At 44.0% G+C, this 21120-nt stretch overlaps 1 protein-coding gene across 1 annotated transcript in view; it reads right to left on the bottom strand.

Moving 5' to 3' along the window:
- SRRM4 (serine/arginine repetitive matrix 4) overlaps positions 1-21120 on the bottom strand; it is an 89606-nt gene that overhangs the window by 29077 nt on the left and 39409 nt on the right. Inside the window, exons 2-7 of the mRNA XM_060785415.2 lie at positions 10227-10340; positions 6464-6547; positions 3164-3238; positions 2643-2669; positions 1511-1561; positions 884-982 (exon numbers count right to left, since the gene is read on the bottom strand). Of these exons, the coding sequence (XP_060641398.2) occupies positions 884-982; positions 1511-1561; positions 2643-2669; positions 3164-3238; positions 6464-6547; positions 10227-10340 (450 nt within the window). The remainder of the gene's footprint in view (positions 1-883; positions 983-1510; positions 1562-2642; positions 2670-3163; positions 3239-6463; positions 6548-10226; positions 10341-21120) is intronic.

Genomic DNA, 21120 nt, shown 5'->3' with positions numbered 1-21120 from the left:
ACCCTGCAGTTTCAATCAGTGTAGATCAGGCCCATGAAACGAATAACAGTGGGCTGCTTTAGATTCATCTAACCCAGTGTTTCTCAACCTTCCTAATGCCGCGACCCCTTAATACAATTCCTCATGTGTGGTGACCCCCAACCATAAAATTATTTCATTACTACTTCATAACTGTAATTTTGCTACAGTTATGAATCATAATGTAAATATCTGATATGCAGGATGTGTTTTCATTCACTGGACCAAATTAGGCACAAATACCCAATACGCCCAAATTTTGACATTTGGCAGTTGTAGTTGCTGGGATTTATAGTTCACCTACAATCAAAGAGTATTCTGAACTCCACCAACAATGGAACTGAACCAAACTTGGCACAAAAGAACTCCCATGACCAACAGAAAATACTGGAAGGGTCTGGTGGGGATTGACTTTGAGTTTTGGAGTTGTAGTTCACCTACATCCAGAGAGTACTGTGGACTCAAACAATGATGAATCTGGACCAAACTTGGCACAAATACTCAATATGCTGAAATGTGAACACTGGTGGAATTTGGGGGAAATAGACCTTGACATTTGGGAGTTATAGTTGCTGGGATGTATAGTTCACCTGCAATCAAATAGCATTCTGAACCCCACCAACATGAGAATTGGGCCAAACTTTCCACACTGAACTCCCATGACTAACAGAAAATACTGTGTTTTCTGATGGTCTTTGGCGACCCCTCTGACACCCCCTCACGACCTCCCCAGGGGTCCCGACCCCCAGGTTGAGAAACACTGATCTAACCCAACCCAAGGCAACCAAGGTTTCCCCTTTATCCCCCAAACTTTCAATGTTGTGTTGTACTATATTCCCCACATTTCAGCTGAGGATGTGCTTACCGGTTTCCGCAACTTTCCGAAAGGGAATTGGTGCTCTCCGAGTCCGAGCTGCAGCGCCGATGGTGGGAGCGGTGGGATTTTTGAGAGCGGCTGTGGGAGCTTTGGGAGAGAAGGGAAGAAACAAAGGAAACCAGAGAGACACGTGTGTCTGTCATTAATCTGCAAGTGTCTCAAAGGCCCGTAGATAATGGGACGAGGGACTTAAAAATCGGGCTTATGAATGGTGAAGGGCAATCAGACCTTTGCAACATGTGGTTGATAGTTATGTTAAATTCATAAAGGTGTCATCTCAAGATGTGGGATGGTAAATCTCAGTTGTCCAGTCACAAAGACTGTGAGCGTTGTTTACTAGTAAAAGCAACAACCAAGTCTATGGGTGCGGTTACACTGTGGAATTAATGCAGTGGAACTACCATGGCTCAATGCTATGGGACCCTGGGATTTGTAGTTTGCCAAACTATAAACTTCCAAGATTCCCTAGCACTGTGCCATGGCAGCTCAAGTGGTGTCAAACTGCATTAATGCCACAGTGCAAATGCACCCCATGTTTCTAAGCTCACTCCAAATTGTCTGCAGGCAAAAGCCTAAGGGCAACGATGCACATTGAAAGTAACCAGTTCAACTTACTGTTTCTTGTGTTTTTTCTCCTCTTTCCGTTTGCTTTTGGGGCTCGAGGAACTAAATGAGAGAGAAGCAAGCAGTTATTAATTTCTGTTTTGTTTGTTGATGGTAAACATTGCATGCAGATCTAAGGGAAAGCCTTCATGTCTTGGTGGGGTTTGGATGACAATAATAATAATAATAATAATAATAATAATAATAATAATAATAATAGGTTAGGTAAAAGTAAAGGCTTTCCCCTGACATTAAGTCCAGTCGTGTCCGACTCTGGGGGGTGGTGCTCATCTCCATTTCTAAGACAAAGAGCTGGCATTGTCCATAGACACCTCCAAGGTCATGTGGCTGTCTTGACTGCATGGAGCGCCGTTACCGTCCCGCCGGAATGGTAATTATTGATCTATTCACATTTGCATGTTTTTGAACTGCTAGGTTGGCAGAAGCTGGGGCTAACAGTGGGAGCTCACCCCACTCCCTGGATTTGAACCTGAGACCTTTCGGTAAGCAATGTCAGCAGCTCAGCGATTTAAGCCACTGCGCCACTGGGGTCTCCAATCATAATCATAATCATAATCATAATCATAATAATTTTATTTCTTACCCGCCTCTCCTTGTTGCTTGAGGTGGGTTACAACATCACTATAAATAATGATGTCCATTGACATCCAGCCCCCATCAAGTTGGGTGGGGCTGATGGGATTTGTAGTCCAACACATGTGGTGGCCACTTTGCAAGGGACTTAGGCAACACTGGATGCATCTACATTGTGGAATTAATGCAGTTTGATATCACCTGAACTGCCAAGCTTCAAGGCAATACTATCCTGGGAGTTGTAGTTTTAAAAGGTCTTGAGCCTTCACTGCCAAAGAATTCTGGTGCTTTACCAAATGGTTTCAAGGCAGTGAAAGTGGAATCAAACTGCATTTATTCTACAGTGTAGATGAACACTCAGACACTTTCTCGAATTATCACAGTACAGCTCTTTGGCCAAGACAAATCAAATAATCCCAATACCCATGACAGTTAAAAAGTGGTACTAAAGCACTCTAAACTCTATTGTGTGAACACACCTATAGATGGCCAGTTTCTCCTATTGACTATTCTAGCCTTATTCAAGGTCCAGAGCCCTTATTATCCTTACCTGTGCCTTCTCTTCTTTGACGACAACCTGCAAAATAATACAGAATTATTTTAAATCCATGTTTTAGGTGTGGAAAAATATTCAATATTTGAAAAATTATTAAAAATACATTTTTTGAGTCGAATCCTGGACAAATGTGAATTTGCACAATTTGAGGCAGGTTCTGTAAAAATGTGCATGCTATTGCTTGGTACAGGAAAGAACATTTCTATTTTGAAATAGTATTTCCTACACAGAAAACTTTGGAATTGGGAGCTTATTCTGTGCAAAATTCGCACACAGTTGATTTGCCTTGAAAACAGCATTTTCTGCACAGGAAACTGCTTTTACTGGATTGGAAATAATATTTCTACAATTACTGGTATACTATCTTTCCAGTGTAAACAAAGGCAGTTCCTGTGCAGAAAATACTGTTTTTGTTACAGAACAACCAAGTACGGGTTTTGCACAGAATAACTCCCAAACTGCAAAAATTCTCATGTTTTGAAAGCTGTTTGGAGAAAAAGCATAGAATGGCATACCTGCTCCTTTTCCTCTTCTTGGAATTCTTCTTTTTCTTCTTCTTCTTCAGAGGAGAGATGCTGCAGGATGGAGACCTAGTGAGAAGGCAAGGGGAACTTGAATGATACTGCTATGATTCCACTTCAGCTGCCATGGCAACACCCCAAGCATTCCTGGGATTTATTTATTTACTTACTATATTTATATCCCGCCCTTCTGGACCCCGAAGGGGACTCAAAGCGGTTTATAGCAGAGGCAAAATTCAATGCCATAAAACAATTTAACAATTAAATAACATTTAGTTAAAAATCTAAATGAGACTAAAAGCAATTAAAATATAAACAATACCACTTACAGCTATAAAATCACGCTATCCACAATCAAGGTTGAGCCATTCCAATGATCGTTACACATAAAGCCAAGTCATCTATTGCATTGTATTAGTTGTTGAAGGCTGGGTCACAAAGCCATGTTTTCACCTTTTTTCTGAAAGTCAGGAAGGAAGGGGCTGATCTAATATCACTGGGGAGGGAGTTCCATAGCCGAGGAGCCACCACTGAAAAGGCCCTGTCTCTTGTCCCCACCAACCATGCCTGCGAAGGAGGCGGGACATGTCAGAGAGCTGCAGAAGCTTTTGAAGCTCTGAATAAATGGACGCTTGAGACTTCAGTATAAAACAGATATTTAGCTTTACTAAGCAGCTCAAATATACAGCATACACCATCAGTAGACAGACAGGAACAAGAAGGGACGACGAACACATTCACTGAAGCTATAAGGACTTATCTCTGTATCCTCCCTACTTGCTCAAGGTAACACTCAGGGTCACATCTTCACAGCTTATTAACTCTACTGTTTAACCCTTTCTGTAGCAGAATACTCTCTGGCAATACAATCCTGTTACAATCATAGCCATTGTACATAAAATTACATTTAAACACACACTATACATTAATCTTATACTGACAGGACCGAGAGTAGGACCTCTCCAGATGATCTCAATCTCTGAGATGGTTCATAGGGGGAGAAACGTTCAGACAGGTAAACTGGGCCAGAACCATTTAGGGCTTTATAGGCTAAAGCCAGCACTTTGAATTGTACTCGGTAGCAGATTGGCAGCCAGTGGAGCTGACACTACAGGAGGGTTGTACGCTACCTGTGTGTTGCTCCGGTGAGCAATCTGGCTGTTGCCCGCTGGACCATTTGGAGCTTCTGAACAGTCTTCAAAGGCAACCCCATGTAGAGCGCATTGCAGTAATCTAAGTGCAATGTAACCAGAGCGTAGACCACCGTGGCCAAGTTAGAAACCTGGGGCTCCAGGCTCAGCGATGAGTCTAGGAAAACTCCCAGACTGCAAACCTGCATCATCGGAAGGAGTGTAACCTTGTCCAACACAGGCTGTAACCCTATACCCTGTTCGGCCTTATTACTGACCAGGAGGATCTCTGTCTTGAGTGGATTCAGTTTCAATTTGCTTGCCTTCATCCAGACCGTCACAGTGGCCAAGCACCAGTTCAGGACCTGAACAGCCTCTTTAGTAGCAGGTGGGAAGGAATGACAGAGTTGGACATCATCTGTGTACAGGTGACACCGCACCCCGAAACACCGGATGATCTCTCCCAGCGGCTTCATGTAGACGTTAAACAACATGGGGGACAGTATTCAGCCCTGCAGGACCCCACAGGACAAATGCTGCAGGGTCAAGCAGGTGTCACCCAACAACACCTTCTGGGAACGATTCTCAAGGAAGGAGCGGAGCCACTGCAGAACAGTACCTCTGAGACTCATTCCCGTGAGATGCCCCAGAAGGATACTGTGGTCAATGGTATTGAAGTCTGCTGAGAGGTCCAGCAGAACCAACAGGGACACACTCCCCCTGTCCAGTTCTCGACCTAGATCACCCACTAAGGTGACCAAGGCTGTTTCAGTACCATGCCTTGGCCTAAAGCCAGACTGCACCAGATCTAGATAATCCGTGTCTTCCAAGAACGTCTGGAGTTGTGAGGCCACCACACGTTCCAGGACTTTGCCCAAAAAAGGGGAGACTGGAAACTGGCTGAAAGCTGACAAACTGAGTGGGGTCCAGTGATAGTTTTTTCAACAGCGGTTTTATAATAGCTTGCTTTCAGCTGGCTGGAATATTGCCTTCCTGTAAGGAGGCGTTAACTACCACCTTCACCCACTCTGCCAAACCCCCTCTGGCTTCTTTTATCAGCCAGGATGGTCAGGGATCTAGGATGCATGTGGTAGCCCTCACCTCTCCAAGAATCTTGTCCACATCCTCGGGCTGCAATAACTGGAACAAACCAATTAAAACCGGACAAGCAGGGATTGGCAGTATAGGAAAGGTGCATCTACACTGCAGAATGAGTGTAGTTTAATCCCACTTTAAATGCCATGGCTGAATACTATGGGATCCTGGGAGTTGAAGTTTGGTGAGGCGCCAGCCCTCTTTGGCAGAGAAGACTAAACACCACGGGAAACTACTAATTGTGGTTCACCACAATTCAAGAAGGCTATTGACAGGATCGACTTGAACCAGAGAAGAGGGTGGTTGTGGGTGCATCTACACTGAAAGATTAATGCAGTTTGGTGTCACTTTAACTGCTATGACTGGATGAAAAGTACAACTACACCTCCCAGGATTCCATAGCATTGAGCCATGATGGTTCAACTGGAGTCAAACTGCACTAATTCTGCAGTCTAGATGCACTTAGAATTCAGTTTTTATTAAACTCTGCTCTCCCAAGAGTTCTGGACTCCAGCTCCCAGAATCCCTTATCATAAGCCAAGGCAACTGAGGCTTCTGGGAGCTCCAAGTTCCAAACACCCAGAGAACTCGTGTTTGGGAATCACTGGTCTACCTTTTCAAACTGCAAATCCCGGGATTCCAAGAGAGGTTGCCATGCCAAAGTGGAATACAGTGCTATATTTGCAGGTCAAGGTATCCATGTGGGATTAGTAGTTTGGTGAAGCACAGGTACTCTTTGGCAAAGGAAACTAAGGACTCCCAGTACTCCATAGCATTCAGCCATGGCAGTTAAAGTGGTACCAAACTGCATTAATCATACAGTGTTGATGGACCAATAGCCACTCCCTTCTCTGGTTCCATTCCATCCTGTCAATAGCCTTCTTGAATTGTGCTGCGTCACAATGAGTAGTTTTCCAAGTCCTTTCACCTTTTCTGTCAGAGTGCTACTGCCTCACCAAACTCCAAATCCCAGGATTCCACAGCATCAAGGCATGGCAACTCAAGTGGGGTCAAATTGCATTAATTCAACAGTGTAGATGGCCCCCAAAGTCAGCCATCTTCCACTCACCTCCGTCTCTTCTTCCGTGTAGATTTCTTCTTCTTCTTCTTCCCCTTTGGAGGAGGCGGTGAAAATTCCTCATTGTAAGGTGGGCTTAGGGAGATGAAAGGAGAAGGAAGAAAATACAATCAAATACATTACATTTGCCTGTGTCAATCAACGTTTTGACAGGTCGGATCCCCAAAGTACAGTTGTCTGTGACGGATGGTGTTTTGTGGCAAACGTGCAACGCAGGGTGAATGCTTAATTGTCACGTTCCGGCTAATTTAGTCATGCTTGAAATTAACTGTCTCCTCGAAGGATTTATTGCTGATCTAATGAGAGAGTAACTGTATGTTAACTCACTTGGCGCCGAGTTATTTAAGACATATTTATCGAGGTTAACAGCTTCCATAATAGATTTATACATTTGGCTTCCTTGCGTAAATATATATTAAAATAAATTAATCGGAGTTTAATTCGTAGGGCAAGTGCAAGCACCCCACTGATGTCTTTAAAATATATATGGATTAGTATGTATTTGACATTGCCATTGATTATTTAAATGGCGTATTAAATTGCAATTGACCAGCAAGAGTCCCGTGACAATTTAAAGCAAAGGGGTGTAATTGGGCCGAGTGGAGAAGAAAAAAAACTCAAATAAAAGTTTGTTGGTTGGCAATTTGAAAAGTTAATCGCATCCTATTTAAAGGTTTTGGGTGACCTACAATTTCAAACTGACCCCCCAAAATGTCTGAGAACCTGAGAGCTTTCTTCTTGGTCAGACCACACCTGGAATACTGTGTCCAATTCTGGGCACTGCAATCGAAGGGAGATATTGACAAGCTGGAAGGTGTCTAGAGGAGGGTGACTAAAATGATCAAGGGTTTGGAGAACAAGCCCTATGAGGAGCGGCTTTAAGAACTGGGCATGTTTAGCCTTCAGAAGAGAAGGCTGAGAGGTGACATGATGGCCATGTATAAATATGTGAGGGGATGTCATAGGGAGGAAGGAGCAAGCTTGTTTTCCACTGCCCTGGAGACCATGACGCGGAACAATGGCTTCAAACTACAAGAGAGGAGATTCCATCTGAACATTAGGAAGAACTTCCTGACTGTGAGAGCTGTTTAGCAGTGGAACTCTCTGTCCCAGAGTGTGGTGGAGGCTCCTTCTTTGGAGGCTTTTAAGCAGAGGCTAGATGGCCATCTGTCGTGGGTGCTTTGATTGCGATTTTCCTGCTTCTTGGCAGGGGGTTGGACTGGATGGCCCATGAGGTCTCTTACAACTTTATGATTCTATGATTCTAAGATTCTTTAGGTTTGATCTCTTCTATCTTAGCATGGGTTTTCTGAAACAATAATGTATTTCTCCCCATTTCCCCCAACTTCAATAATTCAAAGTAGATATCCATCTTTGGTGGCCTAAGCTCATCCACACTATAAAGGGCCGAAATGCGTCTTCTCTGCCTATATAATGAATGCAGTTTGCTACCACTTGAATGAGTATGGCTGAATGCTATGGGCTCCTGGGATTTGTAGTTTGGAAAGGCACTTGAATTCTTGGGCAGAGAAGGCTAAAGGATCTTGAATGCATCTACCCTGTAGAATGAATGAAGTTTGACCCCAGTTGAACTGCCATGGCTCAATGCTGTAGAATACTAGGATTTGTAATTTGGTGAGTTGCCAGCATTTCTGGGCAGATAAAGCTAAAGACCCTGGGAAACTACAACTCCCGGGATGCCCTAGCATGGAGCCATGGCAGTTCAACTGGGGTCAAACTTCATTCATTCGATGTCCCCGTTGATATACTACTGATTCAGTGAATGGGCAACTGAATTTAGGAGTTGATCTAGACTGTGGAATTAATGCAATTTGGCACTATGCAAATTGATGTGGACCATTCCTATATGGGCATTATGCCAATTTAAGGTGCCACAAGGGTCACATGGCTAAGAAAAATAAACACAGTAGGCCAAAGAAGTGGGAGCCATGCTCCACATAAAAGAGCAAAGATTCGGAGTGTCTGCCGAGAGCCACATTTTTGTCCCTTTGTTCAGTGGGCACAGCTCTTCATCAGGACCGTATTGTCCTTTTGTTCAACACCACACTTATTTCTTTTTCCCCTCCAAAGAGGATTTCAAAGATGCTGAGAGAGGCCTTTTCGGTGAACCAAACAGCACCTGCTGTGGGCTTCTTCATAAAGGGCCGCGATGCGCCTTCTCTGCCTTTATCTACATTGAGACTCAAGGACGAGGGTTACAAAGGACCCAGATGTCTTTCTCGAAATCACGCCTCCCCCCTATTTTTAGAGGCCGGTCACAGCGACACACATTCCTTTTCTTCTGAACGGCACAAACCCAAATCCTGAGAATGAGGTTTCCTCTTTTTTATATGTTTTAAGGTCATTCTGGAGATCTTATTGGCCTGCGACCACATGAGTTGACTAGGTCATTGGGTGCATCTATACTGTAGGATGAAGGCAGGTTGACTGCATGTCACCTGCTGTGGCTCCATAGTCTGGAATCCTGGGAGTTGTGGTCTGGTGAGGCACCAGAACCATGTAAAACTGCCATTCCTAGGATTCCAGAGCATTGTGCCATGACAGTTCAAGTGGTGTCAAAATATATTCACTTTACCATATAGATGCCCAAATCTGTGTATGATTAAGGAGATTATCACCCAGCATTGTAAAAGCACTGTTAAACTGTCAAATCCTGGGATTTGCAGTTCAGGGAGGGGCCATGCAAATTCTCAGCCAGAGAGATCCTGGGCCTCACTAAACAACAAACCCAGAACTCCAGAGCAGGTAATGTGGAATAACAGCGCTTTAACAGTGCAATAATCTCCAAAGTCCCATGCTATGCATTGTCATAATAAAACAGCGTGCCTTATATAAAATGGCAAAAATTGCTTTTTGGAATATTTTCAAGATGTGAATTAATCAAACCTGCAACTAATCTGAGTTAAACCCGCAAATAATCTGTGCTGAACCCGCTAAACCCCTTCCTTTGCTTTTAAATAATGTTTGCCTGGGTGTAAAAAAAATTCCTCGGTCCAAGCCTACGCAGTGCCTTAACACGCTGTCACAGACTATTTCATAATTGCGCTTCCCCAGCCTTTTTCTAACAGTGAGGCAGGCAATTTCATTCGAAGGCAGAATCTTTGAAAAAGCAGGCTGCTGGGGGGCAGCGGCGGGGGGGCTGGCGGGGGGAAGCAACAATGCACCGCAGGGAGGTAATGGTCTCAGGTTTTCTTAGGGCTGATACAAGCCTCTGCAGAATGGTCCAGGCATAGTTTGGATATATTTTTGGAATTCGACTATCGAGCTAAATATGTCCCAGAGGGGAAGTATCAAATAAAGAATCCCTTAAGCAAATGTTGTTTTGTCAAGTGTTACTATCAAGTGAAACGTGCCAGCTCCAAAGTCTGGTCTTTGGGTTGTGTGGAACTGTGATCTTATTGTTCTCTGATAGAGATATCAAAATCCCTCAATGAATGACATATCCCAGGCTGGAACTGTGATGGTTAAAGTGGTATCAAACTGTGCTCATTGTGTGGTGCAGATACTGTACTGTCCTGGGATTATTATTCCACCGAGCATTGGGAGGCAAACACACCTCCAAGAAACCTGCATTTAAGTCCCCATACAAAAGATACTTGGTTGGCCCTATTTATCCTCGCCATAAATGATATACTGTAGTAGTCCCTCCCCATTTGAGGGGTTTGGGCCCGTAGAGTAACATGCCCAAAATACTGCCACCAACCTGGAGCTACCTGTAGGCCCCAAGTATTACCTTCGTGATCTGTGCCTCACACAGCCATTGGTGCTTGAAGTCTCTTGAACTGGATGAGGTTCCCTGAAGGATTTCTCCCCAGTTGAAAGCGACAGATAGCTGGGCGTTTCGACACTGTAACACAAAGGCAGAGAAAGATATGGAAAATGAAAAGGTGTCCATCTGTTGGGTCAACCCAAGGCATTTTGTAGCCTTGCTGTTTCTCCCATCAACCCAAATCAAGGTACAAACTACTGAAAGGCTATTGCTCATCATCCAAGTCCAAAAGGGCCAAAAATGGAGCAGTTGCTGGCCTACCACTTACTTTTGGGTTGTGTAGCATAGGTTTTCTCACATATAGAGGTATGCTGTCATTGCGCTACACCGAGACAGGGAATTTGCAGCCGGATGCACAACTGCAGATACATCTTCATGTGCAAGGGCATAACATGTACAGCTTTGCTTCCGCAACCTTGAATTGAGTCCTGGAACCGTCTGCACTGCACCAAAATACTGCCCCTGGTTTCCATTCCCCTGTTTTCCATCAAAGGCCTCCTGCAGGCCTTCTATGACACCTGAATGGACCATTTGGGGGCATTTCTCCTTGATTATGCTTCCTGCGGGGAGCTTTGCGATAATCCGTTCCTTTCAGATTAGAATAATCGTTTCTATGAAATTGCCCGCATGCAATTCCATCCCAAACATGAAAGTCCGCAAAGGAAGGGAGAAAAAAAAAGAGGCAACGTTTACAGCCACCATGCCAGTGACGTCCCAGGAGCTCAATCTGAACGGATCACCATGGGCCCCCACCCCCTGCTTAAGCTCCAGAAGCTTCAGAAATCAATGAAAAAGGATATTGGGTTGAAGGAAAAGCAGGCTTTGATGGGATTGAAGGACAATTATTGCCATCAATAATTGCTTTTGGCCCTGAAGGACTAGTTCAGAGCATGTTCCAGAGCTTTCGCACGGCATTGTCCCAGTTAACCCTGAAATGAAAACCTAATGAAAAACAAGCTGGGAAAATGGTACCCTAAATCCAAAGTCTCTTTGAGAACCATCCAACTTTTCCACAACATTGGATGTCATAATTTAACTTCACACCGGAAGCTGAAAAAAGAACAAACAAGGGAAGAAAGAGACTGCTATTCTGGCGAACATTGGAAGCCAACTTTGCAATCTGCTCTGGTCTTAAAACAGTAATGAGAGAAACACTTTGACGACTAATTAGATCTGAAGCAATAGACTTCATCTTCCAAAGCTGGTTATACCTTTAACCTTATCTTTCAAAATAAAGAGCAATCAAACCATAACCATAATCTATGGCAATAAAAGCAAATGTGTGTCTAGCTATCTTTAAGCTTGAGAAACCGAGCTTGCTAAAAACTGGGGGCAGATGTGAAGGGCCCCTGGAAGTCTGTACTTCAATATTTATATTTATAGGAAATCAGATTAATGAAATTACTCACTGATACACACAAACACATACACACAAATGTCCCCTGCTTTTCGATGGTTTGCTTGTCGATTTTCAAGCATTTTCCGTTATTCCCAGAACTCATATGTTTGACATGTGGGTCACTATTTTGTCATGTTTGGATGACACTTTGTCAACTATTTTCTCCTCTCAGTTGACTCGGCACCATCTTCTCATTTAGTTTGAGTATAATATAAGAGCTGTTAGAAATTGTGCAATATGTTTGCAATACAGTATTTGTGCTCATAATAACTGGGTTCCACATTTCAACCATTTCCACGTTCTGACAGTGCCAAATAGATGGGGATCCTTGTATATAGTTTTATGCTTTGCTTTGTCCACTTACTTTAATTAACTTGTTCTATAGAGCTGGTTGGAAGCCACAAAAAAGATGGATGAATGGTTTGACTGATTGATTTATGGATAGATACACACAGCATCTTTGAAATCTATACTTCTTGGAGGAGGGGGATGTTGGGACTCAGCAGCATGATGATGGGGATGCTGGGGATTCTGCCTCAGAGGATGAGGGGAATCATGGATTTTTCACTGTCTGTGTCTGATCAGGCTGAAACACAGACATAAATGCAGGCCGTAGATCAAAGAAATGGGCAGGCAGCTGCAGAAGAGATAGAAGATGTTTGGAATTTTGTTTCTCTTGAGAATTGGCCTTCTCAGCCTTCAAAAGATGGGGAGAGTTACCCCGTGATATGAGATCAGGTCTCCACTCGGAGAGAGCAAAGGAAAGGTTAAATAGAAGGTCGGAAAGGCTCTGTGAGAAGAAGTCCTTGAAATCCAGGTGCTGTAGGGATGATCTCATGACTGTTTGGTCAGGTTTGAGCTTAAATTAAGTGATGTTTTCCTGGGCTCTTTAGAGCAGACAATGTTGCCTCAAAATCAAGTTCATGTTCAGCTCTCAAGTTTGCCTTTGTTCCTGAATGAGTTTTGTCATCAAAAAGTTCCTGTTTTCATGCCTATGGATTTATGCCTATGCTCTTGACTTCATGGATTTCATGTACCTTGCCATCTTGGACTATTGATATTTGTAAATTTGAACTATTGCCATTTCATAGCACCTTTTCTACTGCTTTTGGGGAAAATGCCCATTTTCCCTTTTGTATATGCTTTTTGTAAATAAACTGCTGTAGTAGCTACTATTGGAATCTGTGTGGTGCTGGGTGAAAAGGTGTTGCTGGCCTAGAGTGCAACAGGGGAAGGAATGGCAGAGCATTGTGACTTGGATCAACCTTGCAATCCTTCCTCCAAATGGACACATTCCATGGTTTGCCAGGTCCAGCATGACCCTGATTTTGCCTGTGCCTCAGATTTAACTAATGCATCCTAATTGGGCATTAGCACAGATCACCGGTTCGGGAAAACATTGCCGAAATTGATTCGCAAAGGCCGGGTCTCGGAAGGGTTTTCCCTTTTAAATGGAGCGATCACAGAAGGTCATGCATGCATTCGCTCGAACAAGACATCCAGGGTGGAATGTATTTTGGAGTGTTTTTGCACTCAATTAACTCAGTGAAAGGAGGAGAGCAAAGGGTAAAATCTTGCCCTTCCCAGGAGCACCAGGCAAAAGCAAACTTCTGGTCTTTCCCAAATGTGTCACCTCTGCTCTGTAACCAGCCATTTTCAGGAAACATTCCTGAGGAGGGGACTTTATTAGCAGCTGAAAACCCAGGGCCTTCTATAGACTCATTCCTCAGTAGGGAAATCAATTATGTTAAAAAATATATTAGAAAGGAGGAACAACGCTTGCGTTAAATATAGCACCTAATGACTGAAGGTGGGTAGTCGAACTCATTTCCTCTGTATAAAGATTGGCGGCTTGGAAAGAGACGTCTGTGTGACTCTGGCTTGAGCAGCAAGTTGTCAGTTGCATCTGGAAACCAGGTCTAATAGCTCTGTGTTTGCGATGGCTTGGCTCCCCAAAACCATCAAGAAAGACGGAGGCTTTTCTTACTTATCGCTTTTCCCCGGATGGTGGGTTTATTGTGCGGAGATGAGAGAGAGAGAGAAAGGAAGAAAACCCACAAAAAACACCTCAGGTTTATGGACAAAACATGATGAAATGCCTAATCTAGTCTCCTTTGCAGGCTGCTGGAATTAGGTTACTGCGAGAACATAAAGCTCCAAAGAAAATAGCTTGAATTGCAATCAGTGTCAACCTACCTAAGATATAAATTACTTGGAATGGGATCCTCCTCAGTCATTGTTCTCTTTTCCTGCGCTATGTTTCCTCTCCCTCCTTCTCCCTCCCTTTCCCCATTCAACAGAGGCAGAATGTAATACTTCACTACCTCCCATGCCATCTGTAGGACACAATACAAGGCAATCAGTTGGCATCTCATCGGCGACTTAGGCAGACATATCTTCCCTTGTGAAGGTGGTTGGACCTTTTCGGCCACTGCCTCAGGTCTCTTTTTGGCCAAAGACAATGAAGGGAGAGTTGGGCATATTCATTATAGGCTTGTTTGGGACATTGTTCCCATGTGCATTGGTGCATGGATCGCATCGTTGTTGCACAATAGTGCAATTCTGTTGTAAGGTGGTGTAGCACAACTATGGGGCCATGCCATGACTAAAGTTACCTTATAGTTGTATCTACACTATGGAATGAAGGCAGTTGGACTGCCGTGGCTCAGTGCTATGGGGTCATGAAAGTTGTACTAGTTTTTATTCAATAGTTTTTTATTTTATTATTTGTTTGCCGCACAATGTACAGTAGGGAGGTGGGGAAGGGAAGGTAGGATTTATTGATGTGATCATTAGTAATTTCATAGATTCATTTAACAGATTTTAACAAATGTCTGATAAAAGTAAAGGTAAAGTTTTCCCCCTGACATTAAGTCCAGTCGTGTCTGACTCTGGAGGTTGGTGCTCATCTCCATTTCTAAGCAGATGAGCCAGCGCTGTCCGTAGACATCTCCAAGGTCATGTGGCCAGTATGGAGTGCTGTTACCTTCCCGCTAGAGCGGTACCTATTGATCTACTCACATTTGCATGTTTTTATTATTTATTTATTTATTTATTTATTTATTTATTTATTTCAATTACTTTTACCCCGCCCTTCTCACCCCAAAGGGGACTCAGGGCGGCTTACAGACGAAGGCACAATTCGATGCCTGAATTAACTAACAAATAATACAGAAAGCAATTCAACAGTTAACAAATTAAAAACATCAATACATAGTAAAATAGCAAAACAATCTCATGCTCAGTGTTCAGAGTCCGTATGTCCATTCCATTCCATCTGTCCTTATTTATCGTCAGATCTTTTAGCTGCCAGAATGTCCAAAGGCTTGGTCCCAAATCCAGATCTTCAATTTTTTCCTGAACATCAAAAGGGAAGTCGCTGATCTAATCTCCCCGGGGAGTGAGTTCCACAGGTGAGGGGCCACCACTGAGAAGGCCTTGCTCCTCGTCCCCGCCAACCTCACTTGTGATAGTGGCGGAGTCGAGAGCAGGGCCTCCCCAGATGATCTTAAGCTTCGAGATGGGATGTAGAGGGAGATCCGTTCGGACAAATACACTGGGCTGGAACCATATAGGGTTTTGTAGGTCAAAACCAGCACTTTGAATTGTGCTCGGAATTGGATCGGCAGCCAGTGAACTGCTTGGTTGGCAGAAGCTGGGGCTAACAGTGGGAGCTCACCCCACTCCGTGGATTTGAACCGGTGACCTTTCCATCAGCAAATTCAGCAGCTCAGCAGTTTAACCCACTGTGCCACCGAGGGCTCCATAAATCATCTGTCTGATAAATGTCTGATAAATCATCCCAAAAAAACCCAAAAAAGGAGGTTGGTGAGGAGAGCAGGTAAGGAACCTTTTGAAACATTACCTTGCATTACATTCAGTAATGGAGTCATGAGAGTTGTAGTTTTATAGGTCTTCTTTGCCAAAGTGTTCTGGTGTCTTGTCAAACTACAAATCCCATGATTCCATAACACAGAGAGCAGTTAAAGCTGTGCCAAATGACATCAATTCCACAGTGTAGCTGTACTTTTTGCCTCTTTGATGCAGGATCCCAGCCAATCCATTTGCCTGTCTTCCTTCCTTCCTTCCTTCCTTCCAATGTCTTTTCAAGTGGAGTAAGCTATTCCAGTGGAAAAGACATCAGATGCAAATCATTGGTGATTTCAGATGTCTTTATCTGAGGCACACCAGAAATCCCCAATGTGAACTCCCACCATGAAATAAAGATGAGGAAACACAACCTACAAACTATCTACAGTCCCACTAAGGAAATCCAACAAATGCTCCTTTCAGCAAAGGACAAGAGGGTTCCTCTCACCTGTGCAGGAGTCTCCTGTATACCATGCTGCTGTGGACAAGTCTACATAGGGACCCCCAAACGCAGCATTGCCCAGACACGAATCAAGGAACATGAAAGGCACTGCAGACTGCTTCAACCAGAGAAGTCAACCATAGCAGAGCACCTGATGAACCAACCTGGACACAGGATATTATTGGAGAACACCGAAATACTGGACCATTCTAAAAACTACCATGTCAGACTACACAGAGAAGCCATTGAAATCCACAAGCATGTGGACAATTTCAACAGAAAGGAAGAAAACATGAAAATAAACAAAATCTGGCTACCAGTATTAAAAAAACTCTAGAATCATAACAAGAAATAAAGAACATAACTCAAACACAGGGGAACGCCAGACAAGAAACAATCAGGAACAGTTAATCACTTTTCAACAAAGGATTCCCCCAGGCAGGAACAAGCCACACCTAAAAACTGTCAGGCCATCAAATGCTAATCAAGGTGGCCAATTGAAACATTCACATCTAGCTCTAATAGACAAGAGTTTTTTCTCCCACCCTGGACTTTCCACAGATATATAAACCCAATTTTCCTAGTTTCCAACAGACCTCACAACCTCTAGGATGCCTGCCATAGATGCAGGTTAAACGTCAGAAGAGAATGCATCTAGAACATGATCATACAGCCCGAAAAACCTACAACAATCCAACCAAACTTATTTAGCTGCACCTCTCGGCCGATCATAGTTGGAAGGCCATCCTGAGGGTGCTCTCTCCCAAAACGCAGAGTCTTTTAAAGAGTGAGAACCCTCAATCCAGACCCAAGTGTAGCTCCCATTTTATGAAACTTAGAGGGACTTTTGTGGGAGTCCACCCTTCACCCACTAAGGCGGGTGTGCCACATTACTGAGAATGACTATTTAACCTTTATCATGCTTTGGAGTTTATTAATGACTCAAGGAAACAAATTTAAATGATGCCATGCCAGAGCCAATTCCCAAACCCATCTGAGACAGTGTTGGGTAGGTGAACCCCCCCCCCCCCCAATGCAAACTTGGCGAGGGGATTCCTGCCTGGCCCTTGCACAATCCGTTTAGAGTCACACTGTCCATAGGGTGGGAAGGTGAGATGAGGCAAACTGAAAGAAGGGAATGGAGTATTTATTTATTTACTACATTGATATCCCCCCCTTCACACCCCAGCAGGGGGACTCAGAGCGGTTCACAAAAGGCAGTAATTCGATGCCGTACATATACTTAAATACAATCAATATAAACAAATGCATTAAAACTCAAAAAACAACCTCAGCATTAAAACAATTATTAAAGTCACATTATCCAGAGTCAAATCCAAGGCCATTCAATTAGTCATTTTACAATTCCATATACTCATATTGCACTAGCTTGTTAGCCAAAAGCTTGGTCTCATAACCAGGTTTTAACTTTCTTCCTGAAAGTCAGGAGGGAGGGGGCTGCTCTAATTTCGCTGGGGAGGAAGTTCCATAGCCAAGGGGCCACCACTGAGAAGGCCCTGTCCCTCGTCCCTGCCAAATGAGCCCACGAAGAAGGCAAGATTGAGAGCAGGGCCTCCCCAGAAGATCTTAACCTCTGTGGTGGGTCATAGAGGGAGATACATTTGAACAGGTAAGCTAGGCCGGAATCATTTAGGGCTTTATAGTTCAAAGCCAGGACTTTGAATTGTGCTTGGTAGCAGATTGGCAGCCAGTGGAGCTGATGTAACAGTGGAGTTGTATGCTGTTCCTATTAGAAACCTGGCTGCCACCCGTTGGATCATTTGTAGCTTCCGAACTGTCTTCAAAGGCAACCCCATGTAGAGCGCATTACCGTAATCTCTACGAGATGTAACAAGAGTGTATACCACTGTGGCCAAGTCTGACTTCCCAAGGTACGGGCCTCCTCCAACTTGTTGCTCTGCCCCCTCATTTACATGGGTTGAACCAGCTGGCCCCAACTAAGGCTCCCTCATAGGGTCATTCAAACTGCCCCCCCTCCTGCACACACCTTAAGCTTTGCTCAGCTGCGGGTGGGGCATCTTGCCAGGGCATAACTTTGCAATATAGGCCGTGACATCAGCTATCAGCGAGAGCCTATTAAAATGAAGTATGTCAAAATTATGTTCAAAATAAAATCAGGTGGCGAAAGTAATGATTTTGAGCAGTGTTTTTGAAAGATGGGGCCTGGTAGGTCACCTCTATGAAAACTCTTGCCTAATCTGAGAAACATGATGGAAAGCACCCAGTGAGCGTCCATCTGGCGGTCATTGGAGAAGGGCACTGAAAAAGCAACAGCAGAGAAAAACCCCATGGCTGAGTGAATAAAACCGATTCCAATTACGTTAAAAGGTCTGGGGGGGGGGGGGGGGAGGAATGAACCAAGGGACACAAGGGTTGTCTGTCTGGGCTCACAGCTGGAGGCCACGTTTCTGTCGGCAGCTTTGGCCCCAGGACACTTTTGGACATTTGCGCCAAGGACACATAGAACTCGGATGGCCTGGCGTTCCCCCCACAAAAGCATCCTAAAGTACGATACGGTTTAAGGATGAAGAATCCCCTGATAGGGAGGATGGAGTTCAAAGCACTAGCGACCTCCTTGCATTCCTCCTCTTGAAAGAACCTCTCCAAGGTGCTGAAACGCTACCCCTCCAAAAGGACATCTACGGTGTTAAGTATTGACCTCTCAGACGGAGACGGAGTCCTGGCCATTGTTGTTTGGTGCACTCTTTGGCTGGCAAGGCTCAAGGCCTTGTAAAACTACACCTCCCAGGTTTCCATAGCATTGGGCCATGGCCATTCAGGTGGTGTCAAACAACATTCATTCTACAGTGTAGATCAGGCATGGGCAAACTTGGGCCCTCCAGGTATTTTGGACTTCATCTCCCACAATTCCTAACAGCCTCAGGCCCCTTACTTTTCCCCCTCAGCCGCTTAAGTAAGGGGCCTGAGGCTTTTAGGAATTGTGGGAGATGAAGTCCAAAACACCCGGAGGGCCCAAGTTTGCCCATCCCTGGTGTAGATGTACGCTAAGAAAAGCCACAGATTGATGTGTTGGTCACCAGGCAGCAGTCTGAACAGGTGATGGTGACACCAATTCCCCCTTCTGTACAGTTATGAAAAGTTCCTTTGGTTCACCCGGCCTCCATAACCAGTCCTGTTTCTCCTTTTATATAACCACTAGCTGTCCCCTGCCACGCGTTGCTGTGGCCCAGTCTGTTGATATGGAAAATAAAGTAATGAGAAAGTGTTGGTTTCTTCAGGGGTCCCTTTCAAATCTATGATACTATATTTGTGTGTGTGAATCATATCTATCTATATCTATGGCTGGATGGCTCTTTGTCAGGAGCGCTTTGATTGCGTTTTTTTGCCCTGGTGAAGTGAGTTGGACTGGAGAGCCTTAAGTATGGGGGTTCTGTGTGGGAAGTTTGCCCCAGTTCTGTCATTGGTGGGGTTCAGAACACGCTTTGATTGTAGGTGAACTATAAATCCCAGTAACTACAACTCCCAAATGTCAAGGTCTATTTTCCCCAAACTCCATCTGTGTTCATGTCTGGGCATATGGAATATTCGTGCCAAGTTTGGTCCAGATCCATCATTGTTTGAGTCCATGGTAGTCTCTGGATGTAGGTGAACTACAACTCCCAAACTCAAGGTCAATGCTTACCAAACCCTTTTAGTGTTTTCTATTGGTCATGGGAGTCCTGTATGCCCCGGTTGGTTCAATTATATCATGCTATTTGATTGTAGGTGAACTATACATCCCAGCAACTACAACTCTCTATCTATCTGTCTGTCTGTCTGTCTATCTATCTATCTAATCTATATCTATGGTTGGATGGCTCTTTGTCAGGAGGACTTTAATTATGTTTTCTTCCCCTGGTGAAATGAGTTGGATTGGATGGCCTTAAGTATTTTCTGTTGGTCATGGGGGTTCTGGGTGGGAAGTTTGCCCCGATTCTGTCGTTAGTGGGGTTCAGAATGCTCTTTGATTGTAGGGTGAACTGTGAACCCCAGTGACTACAACTCCCAAATGTCAAGGTCTATTTCCCCCAAACTCCATCTGTGTTCATATTTGGGCATATTGAGTGCTTGTGCCAAATTTGGTTTGTTTGAGTCCACAGTGCTCTCTGGATGTAGGTGAACTATAACTCCCAAACTCAAGGTCAATGCCCACCAGACCCTTCCAATATTTTCTGTTGGTCATGGAGGTTCTGTGTGCCAAGTTTGGTTCAATTCCACCATTGGTGGAGTTCAGAATGCTCTTTGATTATAGGTGAACTATAAATCCCAGCAACTACAATTCCCAAATGACAAAATCACAATTTCTGAGTGATGGTCACTCCTTGTGTTGTGAGATGTTTTGTTGCCAAATTTGGTGTGAGTTCGTTCATTGGTTCTTTTGTTTTTAAGGTACTCATTATGCACAGAGCATTTTTATATATATAGAAGATTTACCACCAAAAAGCTCTATCACTCTGTAGATCTTAAGAGCAGGTGTAAAAACAACCAGGTTCTAGCCCCCCGCCCCCCTGCAGCATGGGAAGGATTATATCTCCATTCCGATAACAGCCCTCATTCCTTCATGTGTTTTTGTCAATTAGAAGGTGCATCTTTTGTAAAGCGAAGGGTCCATTTTGCCAAGTAATCATAGAATCAGAAGGTTAGAAGGTATCTCTCTATTCCACCTTCTTTGCATGCGGATATACTGTATAACCCCAAAGCAGCCCAGACATGTGGCTATTCAACCTCTTTTTAGAGACCTCCAAAGAAAGGAAGTCCCTCACTCCCAAAGACAAACTATTCAAAAGTTGGGAGGAAAAAAGAAGTTTGCTTCATCCTCTACCTCAGTGTTTCTCAATCTGGGGGTCACAAGGGGAGAGGTGTCAGAGGGGTCACCAAAGACCATCAGAAAGCACAGTATTTTCTGTTGATCACGATTGATTGATTGATTGATTGATTGTAGGTAAACTATAAATCCCAGTAACTACAACTCCCAAATCAAGGTCTATTTTCCCCCAACTCCACCAGTGTTCGCATTTCAGCATACTGAGTATTCATGCCAAGTTTGGTCCAGATCCATTATTATGTGAGTCCACAGTACTCTTTGGATGTAGATGAACTAGAACTCTAAAGCTCACGTTCGATGC

The sequence above is a fragment of the Anolis sagrei genome, chromosome X, assembly GCF_037176765.1.
Source record: "Anolis sagrei isolate rAnoSag1 chromosome X, rAnoSag1.mat, whole genome shotgun sequence".
NCBI lineage: Eukaryota > Metazoa > Chordata > Lepidosauria > Squamata > Dactyloidae > Anolis > Anolis sagrei.
This window is presented reverse-complemented; position numbering and strand designations above follow the sequence as displayed.